The following is a 21,983-nucleotide window of genomic DNA, read 5'->3' on the forward strand; positions in this document are numbered from 1 at the left end:
TTTTTTTTTTTTTCAGTTTTACGTAATGTGGATTTGTAGGTTGAATCTAAACCTTTATGACACTTAACCCTGAAATGATCTGGCTCATATTCAGTTGTTTAAAAAAAGATTCTGCTTGATTGGTATTAATCTGACTAGAAGCCCAGTTTATTTATTGCATTAAGAAGTAGAGGACAGTTTCAGCCCTCATTGCTCTAATTCAACTCCTGTCAGTCATACAGTAACCACAGTTAAACCCAAGCAACTCCTTATCTCATCTCTCACAGTTTTAACTACAGTTGTTTTTGATACGTGACAGGATTAGAAGGTCTTTGCATGCAAGACCCGAGGTCAGCCATGTTCTTCTGGACCAAAGCTGACGGACAAACTGAAGGCCCCAGCATAGCTTAAACCCACGGAGCAGGTTTACTAATTCGCCTGCACGCTCTTCAGCCTACATGGTGGGCAGATGGTTCCCATTCATGTTAAGGAAACCAGCCATTTTGCCAGCCAGTTGAACAGGCTGCAGGCCAGATTTTGTTCAGGCAGTTGGTCGATACATCACCTAACCCACCAAGCAGGCTGTCAGTAGTCACTGAATCCAACTGATCAGTCCTCTACTCTGAGCTGTCAAATGAGCAGCTAGTTTGGGTAACCTGATTAGTCAGAACCTCTGTGCAGCTTGAATTTACCTCTGTATTTTAATGATGATGAGTGTGATTGCACCATTGTGACTAATGGATTGTAAAGCCAGCAAGTCATTCTGTTCTGTCGCTGGCAACAGGGAGTGTTATCTTGCCATGACTGGAGTATTCACACTAACTCTGTATTGAATTCCACTGAAAGCAGTTTGATATCTCCCCATCTCACTGTTATAATGACCTGTGTAGGAAGGAAATGTTTTGTTTTTCAAGCATAGTAAAGCAGTTCCTGGTTCAGTAATACCAATAATATGAAATAATTTGTTCTTCCGCACATTTTGAAACCATATTGCATGTTGTCTGTTCTCGAGCTTCAGCATTTTAAAAACAATTTTCTGTGCCCCACTTTGTTCAGGGTTATTTTAGGTCTGAATGTAAATCTTGTTTAAAAATAATCGGATATTTACCAGTTAATTTATAGATGTGTCTTTCTCTTCCTGTAGTACATCAATGGTGGGAACCTGGAGCAACTTCTGGACAGCAACAAACACCTGAGCTGGCCAACCAGGGTGAAATTAGCCTGTGATATCGCCAGCGGTCTGGCCTACTTGCACTCTAAAGGCATATTCCACCGGGACCTCACCTCCAAGGTTAGCTAAATGGGTAATTGTGTCATTAAGAGGTGAAACGGGAGCTAAAAATGGTCTGCTTATATCCCCCCAAAAATGAACACTTGGACATCTTCAGATTAGAACCCCTGTGGTGTATTTCTTGCAAGTGTTTTTGTGTGGAGAACAATATAAAATGTTTGACTTTGGCTTCTTTATGAGTTTCCTGTGGGGTAGTATATAATGAAATACTAGCTGGACTAAACAGATAGTTGTTTTTCCATTTTCTCATCCCAGGATAATATTCATAAGACTTTCTTAGTGTTATTTAGAAACCTTAAAATATGTTCAGGTGTGTCCCTGTAACACAGTTTACAAAGAGGTCAGCAGGTTTAGGAATAAGTGGAACCTAAAGACCGCTATCACTGTCAGATGTGATATTTTGTACCAAGCAGCTTCTAGTTTTCCAACTTGATCCAGAGCCATGTTGGCGCAGCGAGGGAACATGAGCAGTATGCACTCTGCTGTAAAATCATATTTATTTCTCTCTCTGCTTATAGCTCTTCACCTGTTTACAAAATAATAATAATAATAAGTACCTGCAAAAAAATAAAGCGTGTGAAATTTTCCACTGGACTAGATGAAAACGCAACACGCAAGAAAAGCCTTTTGTGGTCATATGTGTACTCATAGCCTTGCAAATTATACTTCCTCAAATTAATAGAGAGTCTATTTACTTGGACTCATACCGGTCGGGGAAGTAAATGAACAAAGCAACATTGTCTGCTTTGTATTTATTTAAAGCTATGCACTGTTCTAAAGACTCTCTCCTCTTATTGTACTGTCCTTCTTTATTGTAGAAATTATTTTGTAGTTTACAGAGCAACATGTTGGTGTACCATTTATAAAGGCAGGATAGAAATCTAGTTGTGCACTCACTGTGTCCTACGTTACTCCAGTCAGTTGAGCTGAATGTTAATGTTCTGCGTACTCACAGTTTATTTATATGCCAGTCTGAGTAGCTGTGACTACTAAATGTCACAGTTAAGTTACACAGGGATGTGCAGACGAAGTCAGAAGTGCATGTGCATTAGAAATTTCAATAAACAGCATATTTACAGCCTGTTAATTTAATCTGAAGAAGAATGTTCAACAGGAAAGATGCAACACCATGTACAGTAATGGTGAGGAAGTAGAGGTTTGGACTGGTATTACTAGCTCACAAAAGTTTTTTTTTTTTTGTTTTTTTTTATGCAACTTCCTCAAGCTAACGTGTCTTTCTGCATTCACAGAACTGCCTGATCAAGAGTGATGACGGCATGTACACAGCAGTGGTGGGAGACTTTGGCCTGGCAGAAAAGATCCCTACCAATCTGTAAGGAGGACTCAGTGATCTCAGCACATATTTACACCTGGATCATAACTAGTATTAAAAATAATAAACAGTAACTTACATGACAGAGAAGCATTTGGAGGCCGTGCTTCTGGTTTTCTACCAGTGTTACAGTCATGCTTACTCATACTAACACTGAATCTAAATTGCGTTGTAAACGAGGCCGGCTGTAACCGTGAAGTCATTGATAATTATCACCCAGTGTTAGCTTGATCTGTCCTTGTACCCTTTCATTCACTCACTGTTTTTAGTTTTTACATTTAGCGTGTTTGCGTCACAGCTGTTCTGCTCCACCTTGTACTAGACTCAGTAATTTACAGCTGTCAAAAACCACACGTACCCCACGTACTGATCGACAAAGAGTAGGGGAAACGCTGATGAACAGAAGCACATTTAGTAGGTAAAACCACCGGCCCTTTTTTTTTCTTTTCAAAAACCCAGATCTAAAATTAGATTGATTTTAAGACGGATGACTCAAAACTGAAGGTTAACAAGGCTGATGTCTGCTAGTATGTAACCAAACTGAGATATCCGTTCGCTTGTTTTATCTGGTTAAAAAAAAGTTTATAAAACTTCAAAGCTGTATTGGACCAGTTTTTTTGCAGTAAAGTACTTGCTTGTAGTGGCTACTAACATCTCTTGGTGTGTCACATAGTTTGGTTTATGTAATTTAATTGACTGGGATGATGTATTTGCAGGGTCGCCTTTTTAGCTTTGTCTTGATTTGTTTTAATTTATCTGCACCACACTTCCATTTGTGTCAGGAATAAATTATCATATTGCTACTCCATTCAAATGCTGCTCATTGTAATGAGTGCCAGAGAATATTACAGGTCATAAGATTAATTCCAGCCTGTTTTTTGTTCATTACTGCTCTCCACATGATTCTTTTTGTACCTTTCTGTTGTTGCTGTTACAGCTAACTCACTTAAGAGTCTTCCTCCTCTTCTTCCTCCTCCTCCTCATACCACTCACAGGGTTATTTACTGACACATAGGTCAGGCACTAACATTAACAGCCGCCTCTACAGTTCACATTCTCTTCTTTAGTGTTTTGATAACAGTAGGATAGTATCAGTGCCGGGTTTTACTTTTTTAATCCTGCAGCAGAGTAAAGAAGGAGTGTCTCTGTTTTGTCTTTTCTAAACTATATTCAGGAGCGCTGTGCATAGAGACCAAATAATAACTTATGTAATGCTTTATGCATGTGCATATGTAAACATGTATGGGTGTTACTGTGCTGAAAGTAGCCACTCCCGTTATTATTTATTATTAAGTGGGAGAGTGCAGTTTGTCAGGAAATGATGAATCTTGGCTCGCTTAATCCAGTTTAAAAATGTATGAAGCAAAGGTCATTTAAGTGAACGAATTAGAGAGTTAAGAGAAATGTTACTATATCATTTTAAATGTCATAAAAGGTGATTAAAAGGTCTGCCTGGTAGAGTCAATATCAAAAACCATTGGTAGTAAATGAAAATAGAATGTGGTTATTTGTAAATCTTATAGACCTTATAGACTTCTTTTAATAGCAGTTTGGAAAGTGTCTGAGAACTGAGGACAGCTGCTGCTAGACCTTTGGCAGAGAAATATTGCCTCATTCTTGTCCGATATTTGATTCTCGCTGCTCAAAAATACTGGGTGTTCTTTTTTTAATTTTTAATTTTCATGATGCACCAAATATTTGCAATTGGTAAAAATCGGCCTGCCTGCAGTCCAGACTCTTCTATGACAAAGCCATGCTGCAGTAATGGATGCAGTATGTTTTTTAGCGTTGTCTTGCTGAAATATGCAATCTCTGAAAAAGGCATGGTCTGGATGGAAGCATATGTTGCTCTACAACCTGCATGTACCTTTCAGCATTAATGGTGAGGTTAGAGTTTGCATGTTTTCACTGATGTTCTATATCCATCTACTCCACTAATGCACTCAAACAGGCTTTTACTTTTTATCACACAGGTAATATAAAGCCTCATCTTGTATTAAACATCCTTCCTTTACCCACTTTGTGAACATGGTCAGGTCTCTTCCTCGTTCTACACTCACTCTTGCCTTCCTCAAGTTAAAAACAACTGAGTAGAAATATTTTAGATCAGTGAAGCAGGAAAACAGAGTTCTAGATTAATCTTAAAGCTGCAAAGTTTCTTACATTCTCTGGCTTTTTTACTATGATGGCATGTTGCATATAATAAATAATTCTGTGTCTGTGATGGTGTGTTTAGCGCTGAAGGAGAGAAGCTTTCAGTGGTTGGGTCTCCTTTCTGGATGGCTCCGGAGGTGCTGAGAGATGAACCCTACAATGAGAAGGTAGATGTTTATCTTTACAGCCAGTGTTGCTATGGCCTCAGACTGGATTGAACATAAACTTTGATTAGATATTGTTAGAATAGTTTTGATTAAACCTAAACAAACCCAGATGGAAACTGAATCTTCGGAACTGTTAATAATAGCAGATGATTCGCAGTTACTCTGATCTGAATTGTTAGAAGGGGGAATGTTATATTTTTATAAGCAGTCTGTCTTTGCTCTTGTGGGTATGTGTGTAAATATTAACGTTGATCTGTTTTCAGGCCGACGTGTTCTCCTATGGAATAATCCTGTGTGAAATCATCGCAAGGATTCAGGCCGACCCCGACTTCCTTCCCCGCACAGAGGTGACTGCTCATCTGCCTCGCATCACTTTTCCAGTCACATGACCTTGTAGTACTAAGTCTACATGTTTGCACTGTACACAGACTAATCTTGTTGCTATACCGTGCCTCTCACCATGTGTATACAGTAAAATAGTTATTCACAGAACAAAATGAGTGTCATCCATTTTCACACCCATTTTAGAAAAATATAAGTGAACTTCAAATATTTACTATTTATTCATCTAATGAACTTTCTCATTGTGCTTATGTCCAGGCTCTCTTTGCACAAGGCCGATGTTTACCGTTTATGATGTGAAATATGTAAAAGGCTCAGAATGTAGCTGTTCAAGTTAGTTAAAACCACCCTTTTCAGTCTTATTTATAACTGCAGTAGCATCTTACACTGGCATTAAAATTATGAAATGCATGTTAATAAAATACAGAAACTTTGATCACCTGTACATTTGTTTTGCACACAGTTTACCATTTAAATCCTTTACCAAGCATCTACTGTATGCAAGTTGGCATGAATTCATTAAGAATGATAACTGGTCAAAAGGGTAATCCTTTGCATTTCAGTGTGAATTGTGCCCTTAAGCCGGGCTTACAAGTGAATCCAAGTTAATAATAAAGCAATTGATTATTAGTTCTTGATGGTCTAAAGCAAAAGAAAACTTGGCAGCCAGCAGGATCATGTCAGAGGGATTAGTTTGACATGAAGCTGGCTTTGGCAGCTGAGTTACAGTATGTCAAACATCTGCTGAAGCGCTGTCAGTCTCGGTCTTTATCCCACTGTTAGAATATGAATTTCCTGTTTGTTCTTCATGTATTTCAAACCTCTTTGTCCCTCTCGCTTCGCCCTCCTGACCAGAACTTCGGCCTGGACTATCACACGTTCCAGCACATGGTTGGAGACTGTCCGGCTGACTTCCTCCAGCTGGCCTTTAACTGCTGCAATGTGAGTCCATTATACAACCTCATTTTTTGTAATTTCAGAAATAATAAAACTTTAAAGCAGGATTCAAATAATCCAAGTAGTGTCTGTGAGGCTTCAGGCTGCTCTAAATGCTCCGTTTCTAAATTTTTTCCTACTATTTAAATCAGTATCATGTCAAAAAAGAGCAGATATCTGTCATATAGCCATTTGAGGCCCACCCACCTGCTCTTCAGTCTTTGTGTTTGCAACCGGCAGCCAATCGGAATAAAGTTGGCTTGATAATGGTAGAGAAGCTAACATAGCTTATTTCAGACCAAGTGAAATGAGCGGCTTCATCAAAACCCATGAGATAAACTGTGATTCATTTAAAGTGGCTCTTTTAAAGTCCAATAAACAGCTTAGGTTTATTTTAAGCATAAAAACATGTTGTTGTTTACTGGGAGATGTACGTGGTCATTGCTTATCGATTTCCAGTCCTCTGCTTTCCACCTTGTGCAACAAACATTTAGGGCTGCTTATCTCTGACCAGCATTTACAGGAAGTAAACAAAACATAACTGTTAAATATTTAAAATTCAATAGAAAAAAATGAATGTGCTTGTTAGCACTAGTTCACTGATAATAAACACCCACTGTCTGCTTGTGAGAAAACAGCTTGCAGGCAGCAGTAGCTTTAAAGTAGCTCATAAAGTTGAGGCTTCAGTCTGTTTTTATAATGTGTTTACCACAAACTCTGCTATGTTGAGGCAACATTTCCCAATTGGCTTTGTCCTGGAGTTTCTACTGTTTTATTTCTAATTAGTTAAGTAACGTTCATTCCCCTTTTCAGAAATAAAGGAGCAATCTGATTATGTGAATAATCGGATTTAGCTTCCTCTCCAGAAGGGGTTCTGTTCTCTAAAAGCGGACCCACTAACTTGGCACGTTCTGCTTTTCTTAAGTCATATACTGGGTTGTTTTAAAAGTATCTAGAATAAGCAGCAAGTAAATTAAACCATAAAATAAAATATATTTGCTTATAGACTTTAAATGAGATTTTGCTGCTTTGTTTTACTCACATAATCACTGAACTGAAAACACGAGTTCTTTTTCACTAAAGTTAATTACAACCACAGATGATGAGAGCATTAAAGATCTTACAGCACCCTGCTGATTAAGACTAGATAGGCCTCTTCTATCCCTTCTCATCCTTATCTCTTGTCTTGCTTTTATCATCCTTATCCTTCTTCAAGTCTGTTTCCAAGTCTGTCTCTTTCTGGCATTTCCTTGTGACTTCTTTTGCACTTCTTTGCCAGTTGAATATCATCTTTTAGCAACACTTTCATTTTTTTCACACTTTGTATTTCCTCCCAGCTGTCCATTGCCACAATTTCTTCTTCTTCCATCTGCCTCCCTTTATTTCTCTTGCTTTTATTTTGCCTCTCAGCTTTATCATTTTCATTTTAATTTCATACATTTCTATCCTCATAAATTCAGTCAGTCACTATTCTTGGAAAGGAGGGGCTTTCCTGCATAGGGATTTTTGTAATTTTCTCATAGGGATTTTTAGCTAGAGCCAAACGTTAATCAACGGCTATATGATTACAATATTAAGCACGTTTGAGTTTACATTTCTGTCACATAGGGTGACTCATTGCCTTTAATGTAAGGATATGATTGTACTTGTATGTGCTGGCACCACCCAAAGGTAAATCAAATTCTTAGCCATAAAAGAAACATTTTATTACTAGATTTTATTGCTAAGGACAGTCGAAAATCGTAGTGACCTCAGATGTTCGTTTTACTACTCGTCTTAGTATTATACCACAGTCTGCTGAGCAACTGAACATTTCCCAACTAGAGTGCCAATAATATTATAAAACAGTCCTTTCTTTGTGCCACTAAATCTCCAACTTGTAAACTACAGTTTAAGGGTTTTGGTGTCATCGAGTAATGTAATGTGAACTATGACATTGTTACATAATCAACACAGTTTTCATGTTAAGATAAGTGTAACTCTGTGTGTGTGTGTGTGTGTTTCCCTTTACCTAGAAAATAATTTACAAAGTGCAACCTTTGATAATGTTTATTACTGTCACCATCAGCCTTCTTCATATCTCCTTTTTCTTCTCCTTTAGATGGATCCTAAACTCCGTCCATCCTTCTCAGACCTCGTCAGGCACCTCGAGGAGATTTTTTCACGCCTTAAAGTTCAAGATATGGAGCACGAGTGTGTCCCGCTCACTGGGGACAATGACAAGAAAACCATAGCCAAAGGTAACAGTCCCCCCTCCCACCCTCACATAAAACTTCAGCTTTACAGTCCATAAAGGCCACGTCGTTTTATTTACACGAAGATGCTTGTAAATTCCTGTAAGGGGAGGTGAAAGGAGGGGAAACTGTAAGCAAACAAGGCAACAGAAATTTCTCCCACCTCACCCTTGCCACTTACAACAGTACAGACTCTGCTTGTCTTATCTTCTCAGCCTGTCAACTATTTCACCATTTATCCAATGTCCAATCCAACTCTTCTTTTTCCTCCTAACACCACAGTGCTTCTCATCTCAAAGCAAACGGTCACTTACAAAGGTGCTGTTTACACTGCCCTCACCCTAAACATACAGCCAGGCTTGCTCAGGCCAGATTTTGCTCCTTCGAAACAGCCTGGTCTTCAGCCGTATAATGGCCCTTATTTCACTGACGTCTGTATTCACTATTATCGCACTCAAGCGAGCTATTTAAAGTGCATCATGTTAACATTTATCTGAGTGTCCCTATCACTGACCCAGAGCTCTAACCGTGAATCACTTTGATTCCTGAAAATATAAACTTCATCCACAGTAGAAGAGGAAATTTGGTCAGAGATCAACATTCCTGCTTGAGACACTTAATCCATGCAGGCCCAGGTTTCACTTCTAATTTAGTCCCACGTAGAGTCGCCTGCATGTCTGACACATCATGGAGTCATGAGGAGCCAGTAATGATTTTGTTTAGGCAATGCCCAGAGCTCCTCTCCTTTTTTTTCCCCCCACTACATGTTATGTCACAGCTGTGACAGAAAGCATTTATACAGCTGTCAAGATTATTGTTTTCTTTTTATCCGATGAAAGTGACAGAACATATAAAACGCAGTCTTAGCCTGCTGGCATGAGGGTGATCCCTCATGTAGCTGTTACTGTGTGGAAAACAGGGCCTGACTGTGACACCTCTCATCAGCTGTTGGTTGTTACATCATAAACTTCCTTTTCGCCGTTCCTCCTCCCGTCTGTGTACCCATCCTCCTCCACCTCCTCCATCTCCCTCTCTCTGCTGATAACATCAATGTTTCCCGAGACCAGGATCGCCCTGACAGTAGGAAATGTTTCTGTTGCATAACAAAAACGTAAAAGCCAAATATTTTTCCAAAGTAGCCTTTTTTAAGTCCACATGAGTAAAAGGAGGTTCCTGGAATAAAGGAGACACCTGGGGGTGCACTACAAGCTTTGAGAGGAGCTCTTTTGTTTAGATATATTTATGCTATGCTTGGAACAGTTTTCTCAGTACTTTAAAAAATATTTATACAAGTAAACCCTTTGTTTTTGAACAATGTTTAACAACCACCGGCGAGACTGTTTCTTAATCCTCCTGTTTTTCCTGCCATGATTTCAGCGCTGCGAGAATTAAACCCGACCACACCACTGAAAACGTCTGTTTAAATAATCTCATGCAGCACCTTGGGAAACTGTTAACATACAGGCTTTGATGGAATATCTGCATACACGGACTTTAGCCTATTCTGCCATCTAGTGGTTTTAAAATATTCCTGCTTCACCTTCAGTATGGCTGTGTCAAAAGAAAACTGAAATACATGTCTGTACATTGTGTAGATTTTATGTAAGATGATCACAGAAAGCTCTTGTTCTCTTCATTTAAGGTGAGAAGATCCAAGGCTTCAAGCGAGGGAATCCTCTTGGTTTCCAGAACGATAAAATCCCTCCTAAATCACCCCGCCCCAGACGGAACATCTGGCTCAGCCGCAGCCAATCGGACGTCTTCTCCTGCAAGCCAGGAAGAAAAGTCAATGTCCAGGACCCTTACTATAACCCCCCTACTGCCAAGAGAGCCTCCAAAGCCCGCAAGATCAACCCTTTTACAGCCCGAGAAGATCTGTGCGGTGGGAAGATTAAGTTTTACGATGTGCCCAGCAAGTCCGTCTTCTCCCTGGTGTTTGACCTCCACTCGCCACCTGGGAGTGTGTTCAGTAACCAACCGTGTGCTCTCGGGCCCGGAGGAGCCCAACAAGAGGCGTCTTATTACTGGCAGCAGCTGCCGGGAAGACAGTGTCACTCCTTACCGGTATCGCCCCAGCTTCCTCGCTCTGAGATCTTCCACCTCGCCGCTGCTGTTAGCACCAACAACGGTTCTGTTAACTGTAACTCCAGTCAGCTGTCCACAACTCTTCCAGGTGAGCTCAGCGAATGTTTGTGGAAAGATAAAAGATGAGCTTCAAGTAGAAAACAATCAACTAAAATTAGATTTTAGTACTTAAAAGGTGGCTAATGGTCCCTCTTTGAAGTGACATGTCAGGGACATTTGTGAGTTTGCATGTAGCATGCACAGTAGTGCTGGGCGATATGACGATATATATCGTGTGGACGATAGAAAAGTGTCTATCGTGCCATTTGTCTTCTATCGTTTCTATCGTTTCTAACCCTAATTTTATAAATTATTACATAAAACATATCATTAACCATTTACAACCGGTCGGAGCAGGCACACTCCGTTTTCCCTAACTATTTTTAAATCTCTGTAGAACTGGAACCACCTAAGGTAGCGCAATAATTGTTTTTGCATATGAAACCGTAGGAGTTGTACTTACATCTTATTCCATTAGCTTGCCCTAGGTCACGGTTTCCTTCCACATATAGCTTTGCAAAAATTGCATAAAAAGCACTTCCAGCAACAAAAACATAATATTCCAGACTTGCAAGAACAAAAACATAATATTCCAGAAACACGCTTTGCCCATCTGATCAGCTGTTCATAGCACTTCCTACGTTGGAATATAAGTCAGCGCGAACTATCGCATGTCCTCCATTACCTGTCCGAAACCGGAAGTAACGTCACTTCGCGGAAAATTTAGTTTTTTACCTTCAAAGCCTATGTTGGTGTTTTTAAAAGTCATGTTTGACTTTATGCTTTTCTGTATCGTTTCTGGGATGCTTAGAACTCAAATTACACTGTTGGAAATAGTTTATTTTGATGCACATGCTGTGTTTTTGCAAATTTGCATTATAATATTTATTTTCATTTTTCCTGTAGTATATTAAAATTAGTGTATCTCAAACATAAAACTATGAAGACACTAAAAATAAATTTCTTGTGGTTGGAAACTATTTTGTGCAACTTTTTTGTATTTACAGTTTTGAGGGATAAGCCTCTTAAATTTCTCTAACTAGAAATATATCTAAAAAACAAAACAAAAACGATTTTCAATTTTTTTGTAGTTTATTGCACTTTTTTTTGCAATTTATGTAGTTTCTATGGACTTAATGCATACATATTATTAAAATCTGGGCTATAACGGTTGTATTGATGTATAGCAACTTGAAATGCTCCCACAAATGGCACTACAGCATGTAAAATGTAAAGATAAGCTCTGGCGGACTTGGTTCTATGATAGGTCTTAAAGGGTTAAATAGCCTGTGCAAATATATTAATGTTGTCTTCTCACTATACATACTCTTAACTTTATGCAAGAGAAAATAAAGTATAAAAAAATGATATTTTTCGCAAAGAAACTCTGTCTTGTGGTTTTGCGACATGGTGCTGCTTTACGTGCACCCGGATTTGCGACATGCTTTACGGTAACTCAAAACAAAGACTGCACCCTCTCCACTCGCTGTTTACAGACTGCATACTTTCCAGATGACCACAGGTCAGGTGGTATATCGTGATATATATCGTTATCGTGATATAAAATAATTCATATCGTGATAAATATTTTTTCCATATCGCCCAGCACTAATGCACAGTGTGCATTGTAAATAAATAACATTTTTAATTGCTGAGTGTGTAAGTAACTCTTTGCTTTGCAGTTTAAATTCTAAGCTAGAGGATTGTGAACTCATAATATGCTTCTTTTCAGCTAAGAGTGCTAAGAGTGCACCCTACATGAGGCGAGTAAGGTGATAATAACCAGAAATAAGGAACTCATGTTTAGTGCTGCTTTAGAGCAGGAGAAAAGATCATGGTTTTAAATAAGAGGATAACACGTTATCTTCTGTCAGTGATGACCACAGTAATGACCAAACCATATGTGTCATATTATTACATTACCTGTTCACTTTTAGGTTACTGTAACAGACATGAGTCATCATCTGTGAAGTCAGTTTCATTCAGTCTGTTTCATATAAATGAAATGGGGTGGGCCATCTCATTCTGCAGGAGCAGGAACAGAACAGTGTGTAATTATTAAGGCGAGTTTCCTCGTTCATCAGTTTTTGCTCCTTTAGTGTAGGTTGACAAGTTAATGCGATTATTTAAGTGTACGTCTTTTGGGACGCATAAGAAAACTATTTGAGTTCCAGTGCAGAGAACACTGGAACGAGGACCATTACCATATCGATATGGTAATGGTCCTAGATGGTCCCACATAATTAGTAGCTAAAGTTTGGAAACTTGCATGCTTTAAATGATAAGCATGAGGGTGATGATTAACAGGCGATATTTGTCTGCAGATGCCGTGTGTGACCTTATTAAAGTCGTCCTTTATGATCTCAAAATAATAATGCACTTTGAATGTCGGACAGGCAATCAAATAGAGCAGCCATGTAACTGATAGTAGCTTTCCATGACTTAGTGTCACCGATTTACCCTATTTACACAAGTTTATGTTTAGCCATAGATCAACATGTGTATCCTACTCATAGTGTGAGAAATCTGTGTTCATCTGATCAACAACACTGCATCCAAACTACTTCAGACTTGGTTTGATGAATTATCAGGAGCCCGAGTTAAGTGCACTGCTGAGTTTGATGCTGCTTGGATGAAGGATTCCCATAGTTTGACTATAAGTTGTTTGACCAAATTGCATGCTCCGTTCTGTGTGATGGAGAAGTGACACACACGCACAAGCTCACACACACACACACGGACACACACACACAGACTATTTTTGTTGCTGTTCTTTTTACAAAACAGTAACTTTATGATTACCTATGTGTGATGCATTAATGGACATCTGTAAATTGTAGCTACAAAGAGTTAAACTCAACATAATTTACAAGTACAGCAGTATCTTTGTTGTAACCTTTTATCCTTACTCTTTCGGCTTTTTTTTTCCCCCCAGGTACTAACTCACGGTCTGATGCAGGCCAAATGGGAAATGACATCCGGCAAAAGGCGGTGCTGAGCAGCTGGGCGAAGAAATATGTCGTGGTTGAAATCCCACCCTACTGCGGGCAGAGAAGAGGGGAGGACGACGGGGAGGTAGAGGGAAGTAAGGAGGACTCGTTAGGGGAGAGCTGGTCTCCGATGATCCCCAGCAGTGAGAGAGACAGTGGAGAGGCCATGGACTGCTCGAGCAGCCCGGAGGACGAGCAGGAATGGGAACGGGGGACAAACACATGCCCAATGTAATGCACCCGCGCAAAACGCATCAACACACTGAGGTGGTGGAAAAGAAAGCGGGGAGGACTCTGACTCCACAGAGGCAGCCGAAAATGGCTTTTAAAAGTAGACTGGACACATTTCAAAATTTTTTGGAGAATAAAAGATAAAAGGAAAAATCACTTGATTGTGATCTTTCAAGTGAATGTATCACCTATTGACTCAATCAAGCACACTTGATTTGGATAAATAATTATTGTTCAAAGTTTCCACCCAGGTGTGAAAGTCAACAATAGCACAAAAAGCTTTTTATCAACACAACGGACCCTCTGCATAGAGATTATTTTTCTGAAAAGGTTGTTTATATTTAATATTGTGAGATGTAGATTTTTTTCTTTTTCCTCTAGTCAGTGTTTTGTCTATGAGGAGAGATATTGAAGAGCCATTGTGTTGTGTTTAGGTTTTGATACTTTTTGTGTTCATTGAGAAACAAATGCTTATACTGAATAAAAAAAAAAAAAATCCGCATCAGATTTACAAGACCATACGCTGATATTCAGATGAGAACGTGCCTAAAAGCACTCATGAGACAGATGTTTAATCTCTCCCCCAGGAGAAAAAGGGTGACAGAGTTTGTCACTGATTTCTCTGTGAAATTGGGAAAAGGGTGATTCCTCACTGCTCATTTCTCCCAATTTAAAAAAAAACAACAACAACCTGGTGTCAGGCGACTGAAATCTTTCAGGAACATTTCTTGTTCTTTTGACATTTTTTAGCCCGCTAACTTAAAAGTACAGAAATCTGGTAGCCACTTGAAGCCATTGTGGTCTTTTGATGCGATCAGAGGAGAGATAAACTAGTCAAACTAAAGCCAGCCAGTCTAAGCATTTTTTATTTCTACCCTCTGTAGGAAAACATAGATATTGTAATAAATGTCTTGTACATTTCTGGACTTAAAAGTTGCTGTCAGGCCAGATTTCCAAAACAGTCCCTTGTCCCTCCAAAAAAAGAAGCAAGCCAAAACACAGGTTATTTACTTGGATGTGTTCCAACTCAAGACAAGTTTAAAGCCACACGATGCAACTTTTAAAGAGCAAAATTTAAATAAAAAGACAAATGTCTGAGATCATACCACCACAAAGGCTGAAAATCCTTCCACGCTATGCACTGAATTATCCCTGGATTCAGAAGGATATCTGGATCTAGCTTCATATACATCTCAAAAATATATCACAACTCTGTCTCCCAGTTTTGATCATATAAAGTTTTGAAGCAAAGTTTCCAGTTTTTCACCATCTCTCGCTGGTGATAAATCCTTAAAAGAATTCCTGCATCTAGATTTGTGTGTACTCCAAAAATTAATCACTCCTGAGTCTGCCAAGTCTCACCACTGATTTAAAAAAAAAAAGAAGGGAAAAAAGAAGATAAAATAATAATATTAAATAATCCGTCCATAATATTTGAGTGCTTCTACTAGCAGACGAACCATCCAGTGTGTGATGGGTTTGAAGTAACAACCTGCTTCCCACTTTACTCTTTAAGTATTACAGGATGAAGCTACTGAAGCATAATTAAATCCACTTTAAGGTTGATAATTGTAGCAAATGTTGGTAAACTATATAAAAACCGGTCTTACGTCAGACTTATAAAAAAACAGGATTACTGTAAGTCATACAAACAGTGTTATCCAAAAGTCCTTACAGATTTGTGCGTTGTCAGAAACTTTTCATGGTGGTGTTGTTTTAACATTGCTGATACTGGAATCACTTTACTTAAAGGACTCAGTTGATGATTGGGTTTAAATATGTTTTCCAGTTTAACGTCATAACCTGGAGTTTCAAAGTCTTTCATAGTGATTTTTCTGCTCTAGTGGAGGGAAAACATTTAGGCAACAGGAAGTGCCGCAAATAAATGCAGTTGTTATTTGGTAAAACTGAATAATTACAGCGTACAGTACAGATTTTTTTAAAGCTGCTAACATTTGGTTTGGTTTGTTTAATGAACTATGAGACCCTGTGACTTGTTGTACTTTACACTCCACTGAATGTCTGATTTGAATCAGTCGTCTTTAGTTTTTCCATCTCCACTTTAATGAGTATTAAAATCCTTGTAAATGTCTATCCAAACAGCTCTCAGTGTACAAACTAAATGGCTCATAAAGATTAGATTCATAGTGTTGAACATCAGCGCCGGTATTTTTTCCCTCGTGTGGCTTTTGTTGCATTCTGCTGATCTCAGTCTGATCCCTCCAATAAGAACTAAAATGCACATGTAGAGTGATATATACAGTCCTGTCCTATCACTACTCCTCTATGCAACTTTTATCACAGTTTTACAGGATAAAAGATCTAATTTCATATTTATATTGAAAAAAGTAATGTCTTACCTTTGTATATTTGTGTAAAATGTTTGTGGTACTTGCCTTGTCGAATACAGATTAAGATGTTTTTTGTTTTTCTGATTGAATAACAAGTTTGCCTGAGTTTTTCTTGCATTTCTCATTTTGTCTTACTTCAGGATGACTCCCCTCACCCTCAGAACTCACACTTCAGATTCCAGAGCCTACTTTAGGTTTCAGAAAAGGTCAACCAGTCAGTCTTTAATCAGTTTATAATCACCAATAACTCTAACAAGCATCACTGGATTGGAGGAGGAAGCTAGAGTACCTGAAGCTACACGGGCAGCATGGGAACATTGAAACTAGACAGATTCAAACCCAGGAACCTTCTTGTTGTGAGGCATTTGTGCTGACCACTGCACCATCCTAAGCGAGATCTGTTTCTAAAATAAATGAAACTTTGGCTCCCCAATTTGATTTCCATGCCGAGACTGAAGACAAGCGATGCCAAAAGATCGTTAGTTTAATTCTCATGAGTCATATATTTAAATAAAGCAGTTCTGACACTTTCCAAAATCCTTCAGGTCTAATGTGGTGAGCGGTAACAGCCATCCATCTGCAGGTTATCCAGTTCAGGGTCATGGGCTAGAGACTTATCCCAGCTGTCACAGGGTGGGAGGCGGGGTATGGCCTGCAGAGGTCGCCTTTCAGTTTTATGACCAGTAACATTCAATAAAATTCAAATCAAACTTAATCCTCGATTGACTGTTTGTAAAAATGTGACCTAGAGGTTTAAACATACCACAGTTCCTACTTCAGTTTGCAGTTGTAAGAAATTATTTAAAACATACCTAATTTATAATCAAATGATTTCCATGCAGAGTTTACTGCTTTTGTTAGAACCAGACAATCTCTTCTTCTACCCTCTGACGGCCCATCAGTTCTTTGGTACTTCTTTGATTTACCTCCAGCATGAGTTACTTTGATATTTAATGGAAACACCAGAAAACGATGTAATCTCTGATAGGGCTGAGATGTGTTCAAGGACCAAGTTCAAATGCAGAGCAACTTTATTTACTTTTCAAATTTGCAGTTTAGGCTCCGCAGGGAAAAACTTATCAGGATTAAATTAACATAAGTTACATGTAATAACAAAGGCAATGAATATGAAATTGGTAATTTAGGAAAAACAACACGGTTGAAAATAAAGAGAGAAGAATGGGAGGTAGAAAGCCTCTTTAGCTTTTCATTAGCCTCTCATTAAGGCTGATGGATTAACACATAAAGCTACGTTTCATGAGTCTTTAAGGTGATTTGAAACCAGTAATTAAAAGGACTGAAGCTAGCATTAGTACTGCAGTCTGATCACAGACTGTATATGAAAGATTGACACATCCTTCAGGTCTGAATTTTAAGCCATTGGAGAAGTGCTTTAAACCTGCATTCTTTTTAAAAGCCAGTAGAGGGCGACTCTATGAAAAAAAGAACTCCGTTTTACTCAGTTTGTGACCTCAATTAAACATTTCATAAACACTGAGTTTATGTCTCACTGAATAAATTTGTTCCTAGTTGGAGTAAAACAGATCTGTTATACGGGGCATGTTTGAGGACAGCGTACCCTGTCTATGAGTTTATTTGCACCCTTTACTCACCACAGCTGGCTTAAAAAAGAAAAATAAACATAAAATGATAAAACACTTAATAACAACTTTCCACAATCCATCTTTTCCATGCAGCCTGTGAGGAGATGATGGAAACACATTAGCAGGGCCATAAACTTGACTGTAGTTTTATAATTCTGTACCACTCAGTCTAAAATTATGTGTATATGTAACATCACAATAACAAAACCAATTATAAAAGCCATGAAAATGTTCTCCACACAGGTGGCGGTTGTATAAAATAAACGTTATAAGTGTGCTGTTTTCTGATGAGACTTGAGGCTGGAGCGCTGGGTGAAGCACTTCCCGCACAGCGAGCACTCGTAGGGCTTCTCCCCGCTGTGGACCACCGCGTGTCTGATGAGGTTGCACTGTTTGGTGAAGCTCCGGCCGCACTGCATGCAGCTGAACGGCTTCTCGCCCGTGTGACTCCTCAGGTGCTCTTTGAGCTGGCTGAACCTGGTGAAGCTTTTGTCGCAGTATGTGCAGCTGAACCGCTTCTCGCCGAGCCCGGACCTCCAGGGCGTCCTCATCCTCCTCGCCAGGCTCAAACTGCCTCCAACTCTGTGTGTGGCGAAGGGGCCTGCGGGGTTCGGCCCAGTCCGGCCCTCGTCTGGATTACTCGTTTGTGTACAGCTCTGATGCTGTAACTGTTGAGCAATCAAGGTGGGATCTGTGGAGTTAATCTGAGATGCAGAGTTTTGTCCTTCCTCTGACTGTGGCCTCTTACATCCCAAACTTCTGCCTCGTCTTTTCACTCGTGTGGAACTCAGCACAACAGAATTTAATTTCCCAACAGAGTGAACTCTGGGTGCCGCATCCTCCAAATGCAACAGGGCTGAAGATGCAAATGCAGCAGGAATCTGCTCAAACTGCTGCCCGGTGTACGGGACACCTGGGTCACCCGTGTCTCTGCACATGCTGGATGGCCACAGCTGCCCCTCAGCTGTCTCTGTCACAAACGTGTGGGCTGAACCGAGTGGAGCTGCGTCCTCATCCGCCTCTTCCTCTTTCTCGTGTTTCACTACGAGTTCGATCTCATTTTGGCCGCTGTTCAGCTGCTGTTCTGGGAAAATGCTGTAGCCGTCTACTTGGGAAACCAGATCTTCAGAGAGGGCTGGGTTTTCAGCCGAGTGGTAAAGCTCCGCGAAGCTGTCGCCCTGGGCAGGTTTTGTTGTGTCGAAATACGACTGATGCTCGGCTCCAGAGACTAAAGAGAGCACATTACCAGAGAGATGCCTTTAATAAAACCTTTAATCATTTAGAGCAAAGGTGTCAAACATAAGGCTAAGTCTCCAGAGTCACCCCACTGGACAGCTTTGGAAAATGTGAAGGAGGGCGTAAATTTTTCATATATTTATTTTCATATATTTCTGTATTTTCATAAATTTGACAGCTTGCCCTACTATTAAAGCTCTTCCCTGTGGCTATTCATATTACACCAATGTAATTAAGTAATAATTAAACAATTAAATTAGAGAAAATCTCCTGTTTTTTTCACAATTTTTCCACAGTAAAACACATAAATGAATAAAATGGGACACTTTTGTGAATTAACAAAAACTTTCTGCTTTATAACTACAGGACAGTCTGAACAATGATAATTTTACACAGTTAAACCTCTTTGCACCAATAGAAAGGGAAGTTTCACTGGTCTGACCCACTTGGCCTCTGAGTTTGACATCCCTGATTTATAGTCGGCAAATAACAGTTTGGCTCATTTGAAATTAATTTATAGTTGTAATTCTTATCAGATCATATCCTGGGCTTTGAATTCAGTGCAATGCTGTTAAACTGCAAACCTAGACAAGGGTCTATATGGAGTGCAATATCTTGCTGCCAAAGAACATAAAAACATTAAAAATATGTGTTTAGTTATTGTACTTACAGCAGGTAGAAATCACTACACGTGTTTTTGCCATATGGCCCGAGTCACTCACCGGTTGAGCCTCATTGTAAGAGAGTGCATGTAACAGTGACCAACAGAGCTCCTCTACACTGAGTTTAGGAGAAAGCTTGCATAGTTAGCATGCCTTCTTTCCCTTTTAAGATCTACAACACGTCCAGTGTCTTGTATTCAGGGGGTGATGTATGGAGAGAAAGCGCCCTGTTGTCAGAGTGGCACACAGGGTGTATGGCTCCTAAATGTCCTCAGGTGTAATTGATGGACTGCCTCTGATTGACTGCCCCACCTTCTTTTGCGTGATGTTCTCTTCTTTTGAGATGGAAGCCCTCGTGGTCTGTTTTTTTCACCTTTCATTCACTATTTAGTTTAGGGAAGTAAATACTGAGTTCTCCGGCACCTGTTTCTGTTAGCCAGGCCTCCAGACCCCGTATATTTCTTATGTCTCTGTTTACAGAAAATAATTTGTCTGTAAACTGAACCATGGGTGTAGCATCAGCTCTGGTGCACATTAGCACACATACATATTAATTTGTACTCAGACTCAGGCTTCTCATCTTATGACCTGTATATAAACAGTGCATTTATTTACCTTTACAGCTTAACTGAGTAAAGTATTCCTTGTGCCTGAATGAAAAGTTCCTCCTAAACATCACATTGTTTTATTTCTTCACTATTAAAGGTGTGGACTCACTTGATCTGTCCTCTGCATCATTTTTCCACATATCCTCTTCTGCACACTCCTCTTTGATCCGTATGCGATCAGGCCCATTAGCAAGCTTCACGGTCTCAGCACACTGCAACAGCAGGCTCAGGGTTAGTGCTTAAATAAGATGACACATGCACTGCATGGTCAAGCATCAGTGCTTATATGCAAGTTGTGCTAGTAGAGCTCTAGCCCATCTACAATGAGGTTAAATAAGGTTAACATCACAAAGTTATAAAGTTTTGTACTTATGAGTCAAAATAAAATAATTATTACATATATTCTAATTTACTTTCCCGTGTTTCTATCTTAAGGATATAGGTTTAAAAAAAAAACTTCCTTAAAGCAACTGGTTCCTCGCTGAGCCTGGTTCTGCCAGAGGTTTCTTCCTGTTAAAAGGGAGTTTTTCCTTCCCACTGTCGTAGAAGTGCTTGCTCATAGGGGGTCATATGATTGTTGGGTTTTTCTCTGTATATATTATTGTAGGTCTACCTTATAATATAAAGCGCCTTGAGGCAACGGTTGTTGTGATTTGGCGCTATATAAATAAAACTGAACTGAATTGAATTGAACTGAAACCAGACTGGGAGCTGGTTCCACAAGGGGACTGGGCTCTTCTAGTTAAAGGCTCTGTCTCTCACTCTCACTTTTGGAACTTCTATGAATGGGATAATATGGTGCACTGATATAACAGCCGTACCCTACCTGTTGGGGTTGATCTGGAGCCTGAGCTTCCACCGGTGTGTCCCAATGTGAGCTCTGAGTTTCTTTGTTGAGAACTACTTTGACCAGAGGAGATCTCCCCGCTGATGGATTGTTAAACACTAAGAGAGAAGATCACACAAAAACTGTCAGTTATAAACAACAAAAACATGACTCCTCAGCATCTCTCAGGCAGGTTTCCCCACCTTTTCTCCTGGCCCTCATCCGGCTCTTCCTCAGCTCTGCCTCCATCACCTCACACTTGCTCTTCAGCAGGTCGATGTCCCGCCGGCTCTGGCTCACCTCCAGCCTGAGCACCGTGCAGCTCTGGTCCACACGCCGGTTTATCTCAGCTACAGCCGCCTTGGCCAGGACTTCCATGACGGACAGCAGCTGACTCTGGAAGTCGCAGCTCTCCATCTCGCACCGGTTTCGGCTCCTTGTTACAGCACAAATAAACGTTTTAAGCTGCACACGTCTACGCGTGCTGTGTGTGAGTCTGTGTGAAAGTATTAGAGCAGTGCATCCATCACCGAAGCAGAGTGGCAGATGTATCTGCAGGTTCTTCCGCGTATGCTAGAGGGACGCTTGTTTTCAGTACCTCTGTGATCCAGACAGACGGTCACGACTGAATCCTCCCAGACAAAATTCATGCAAAAAACAACAACAAGCTGATAAATGCGTCTCTGCGTGTTTAAAAATGTAGTTTCCACCATTACAGGAAGTACTTAAACGACACACCAAACTCACTTGCAGCCACAGGTGACGTTGTGCTATTACCGTAATTATTACATAAAAGCGCACTGCGCGTGTAGCAGGTGTGTTTGCGGGTGACCAATTATAATTTATTTAGCTTTTTGTTAACAAGTTAAGCATCTACAAGAAGTTTGTGAAAAATGTAAAGGCCTTTCCAGATTT

At 39.8% G+C, this 21,983-nt stretch overlaps 2 protein-coding genes across 4 annotated transcripts in view; one reads left to right on the forward strand and one right to left on the reverse strand.

The window, feature by feature from the left end:
• Positions 1-16,238, forward strand: part of tesk2 (testis associated actin remodelling kinase 2) — a 35,533-nt gene extending 19,295 nt beyond the window's left edge. For both annotated transcript variants that reach the window (XM_063461295.1, XM_063461294.1), the window contains exons 6-13: positions 1,124-1,270; positions 2,521-2,603; positions 4,840-4,924; positions 5,188-5,271; positions 6,122-6,208; positions 8,304-8,442; positions 10,079-10,609; positions 13,496-16,238. In XM_063461295.1, coding sequence (XP_063317365.1) covers positions 1,124-1,270; positions 2,521-2,603; positions 4,840-4,924; positions 5,188-5,271; positions 6,122-6,208; positions 8,304-8,442; positions 10,079-10,609; positions 13,496-13,785 — 1,446 coding nt within the window. In that variant the 3' untranslated portion in view covers positions 13,786-16,238. The remainder of the gene's footprint in view (positions 1-1,123; positions 1,271-2,520; positions 2,604-4,839; positions 4,925-5,187; positions 5,272-6,121; positions 6,209-8,303; positions 8,443-10,078; positions 10,610-13,495) is intronic.
• Positions 16,239-16,347: 109 nt separating this feature from the next.
• Positions 16,348-21,764, reverse strand: si:ch211-155e24.3 (uncharacterized protein LOC100150696 homolog). 2 transcript variants are annotated; one of them, XM_063461297.1, is made up of 5 exons: positions 21,667-21,748; positions 21,272-21,504; positions 21,069-21,187; positions 20,352-20,454; positions 16,348-18,964 (listed from the first exon to the last, which is right to left on the reverse strand). In XM_063461297.1, the coding sequence occupies exons 2-5, from the start codon at positions 21,483-21,485 to the stop codon at positions 18,003-18,005; spliced, it is 1,398 nt and encodes a 465-aa protein (XP_063317367.1). In that variant the 5' UTR covers positions 21,486-21,504; positions 21,667-21,748; the 3' UTR covers positions 16,348-18,002. The 2 variants fall into 2 exon arrangements, with proteins under 2 accessions (XP_063317367.1, XP_063317366.1); XM_063461296.1 differs by having other exon boundaries at positions 21,272-21,764.
• Between the last annotated feature and the right edge of the window lie 219 nt (positions 21,765-21,983).

The sequence above is a fragment of the Pelmatolapia mariae genome, linkage group LG18 (genome assembly GCF_036321145.2).
Source record: "Pelmatolapia mariae isolate MD_Pm_ZW linkage group LG18, Pm_UMD_F_2, whole genome shotgun sequence".
NCBI classification, from domain to species: Eukaryota; Metazoa; Chordata; class Actinopteri; order Cichliformes; family Cichlidae; genus Pelmatolapia; species Pelmatolapia mariae.

Coding starts and splice junctions, on each gene's coding strand:
- si:ch211-155e24.3 (XM_063461296.1), bottom strand. CDS start 21,485: ATGGAGAGCTGCGACTTCCAGAGTCAGCTGCTGTCCGTCATGGAAGTC. Junction 21,188..21,271: donor GATGAGGGCCAGGAGAAAAG/GTGGGGAAACCT, acceptor CTTCTCTCTTAG/TGTTTAACAATCCATCAGCG. Junction 18,965..20,351: donor TGATGCAGAGGACAGATCAA/GTGAGTCCACAC, acceptor TGCTCTCTTTAG/TCTCTGGAGCCGAGCATCAG.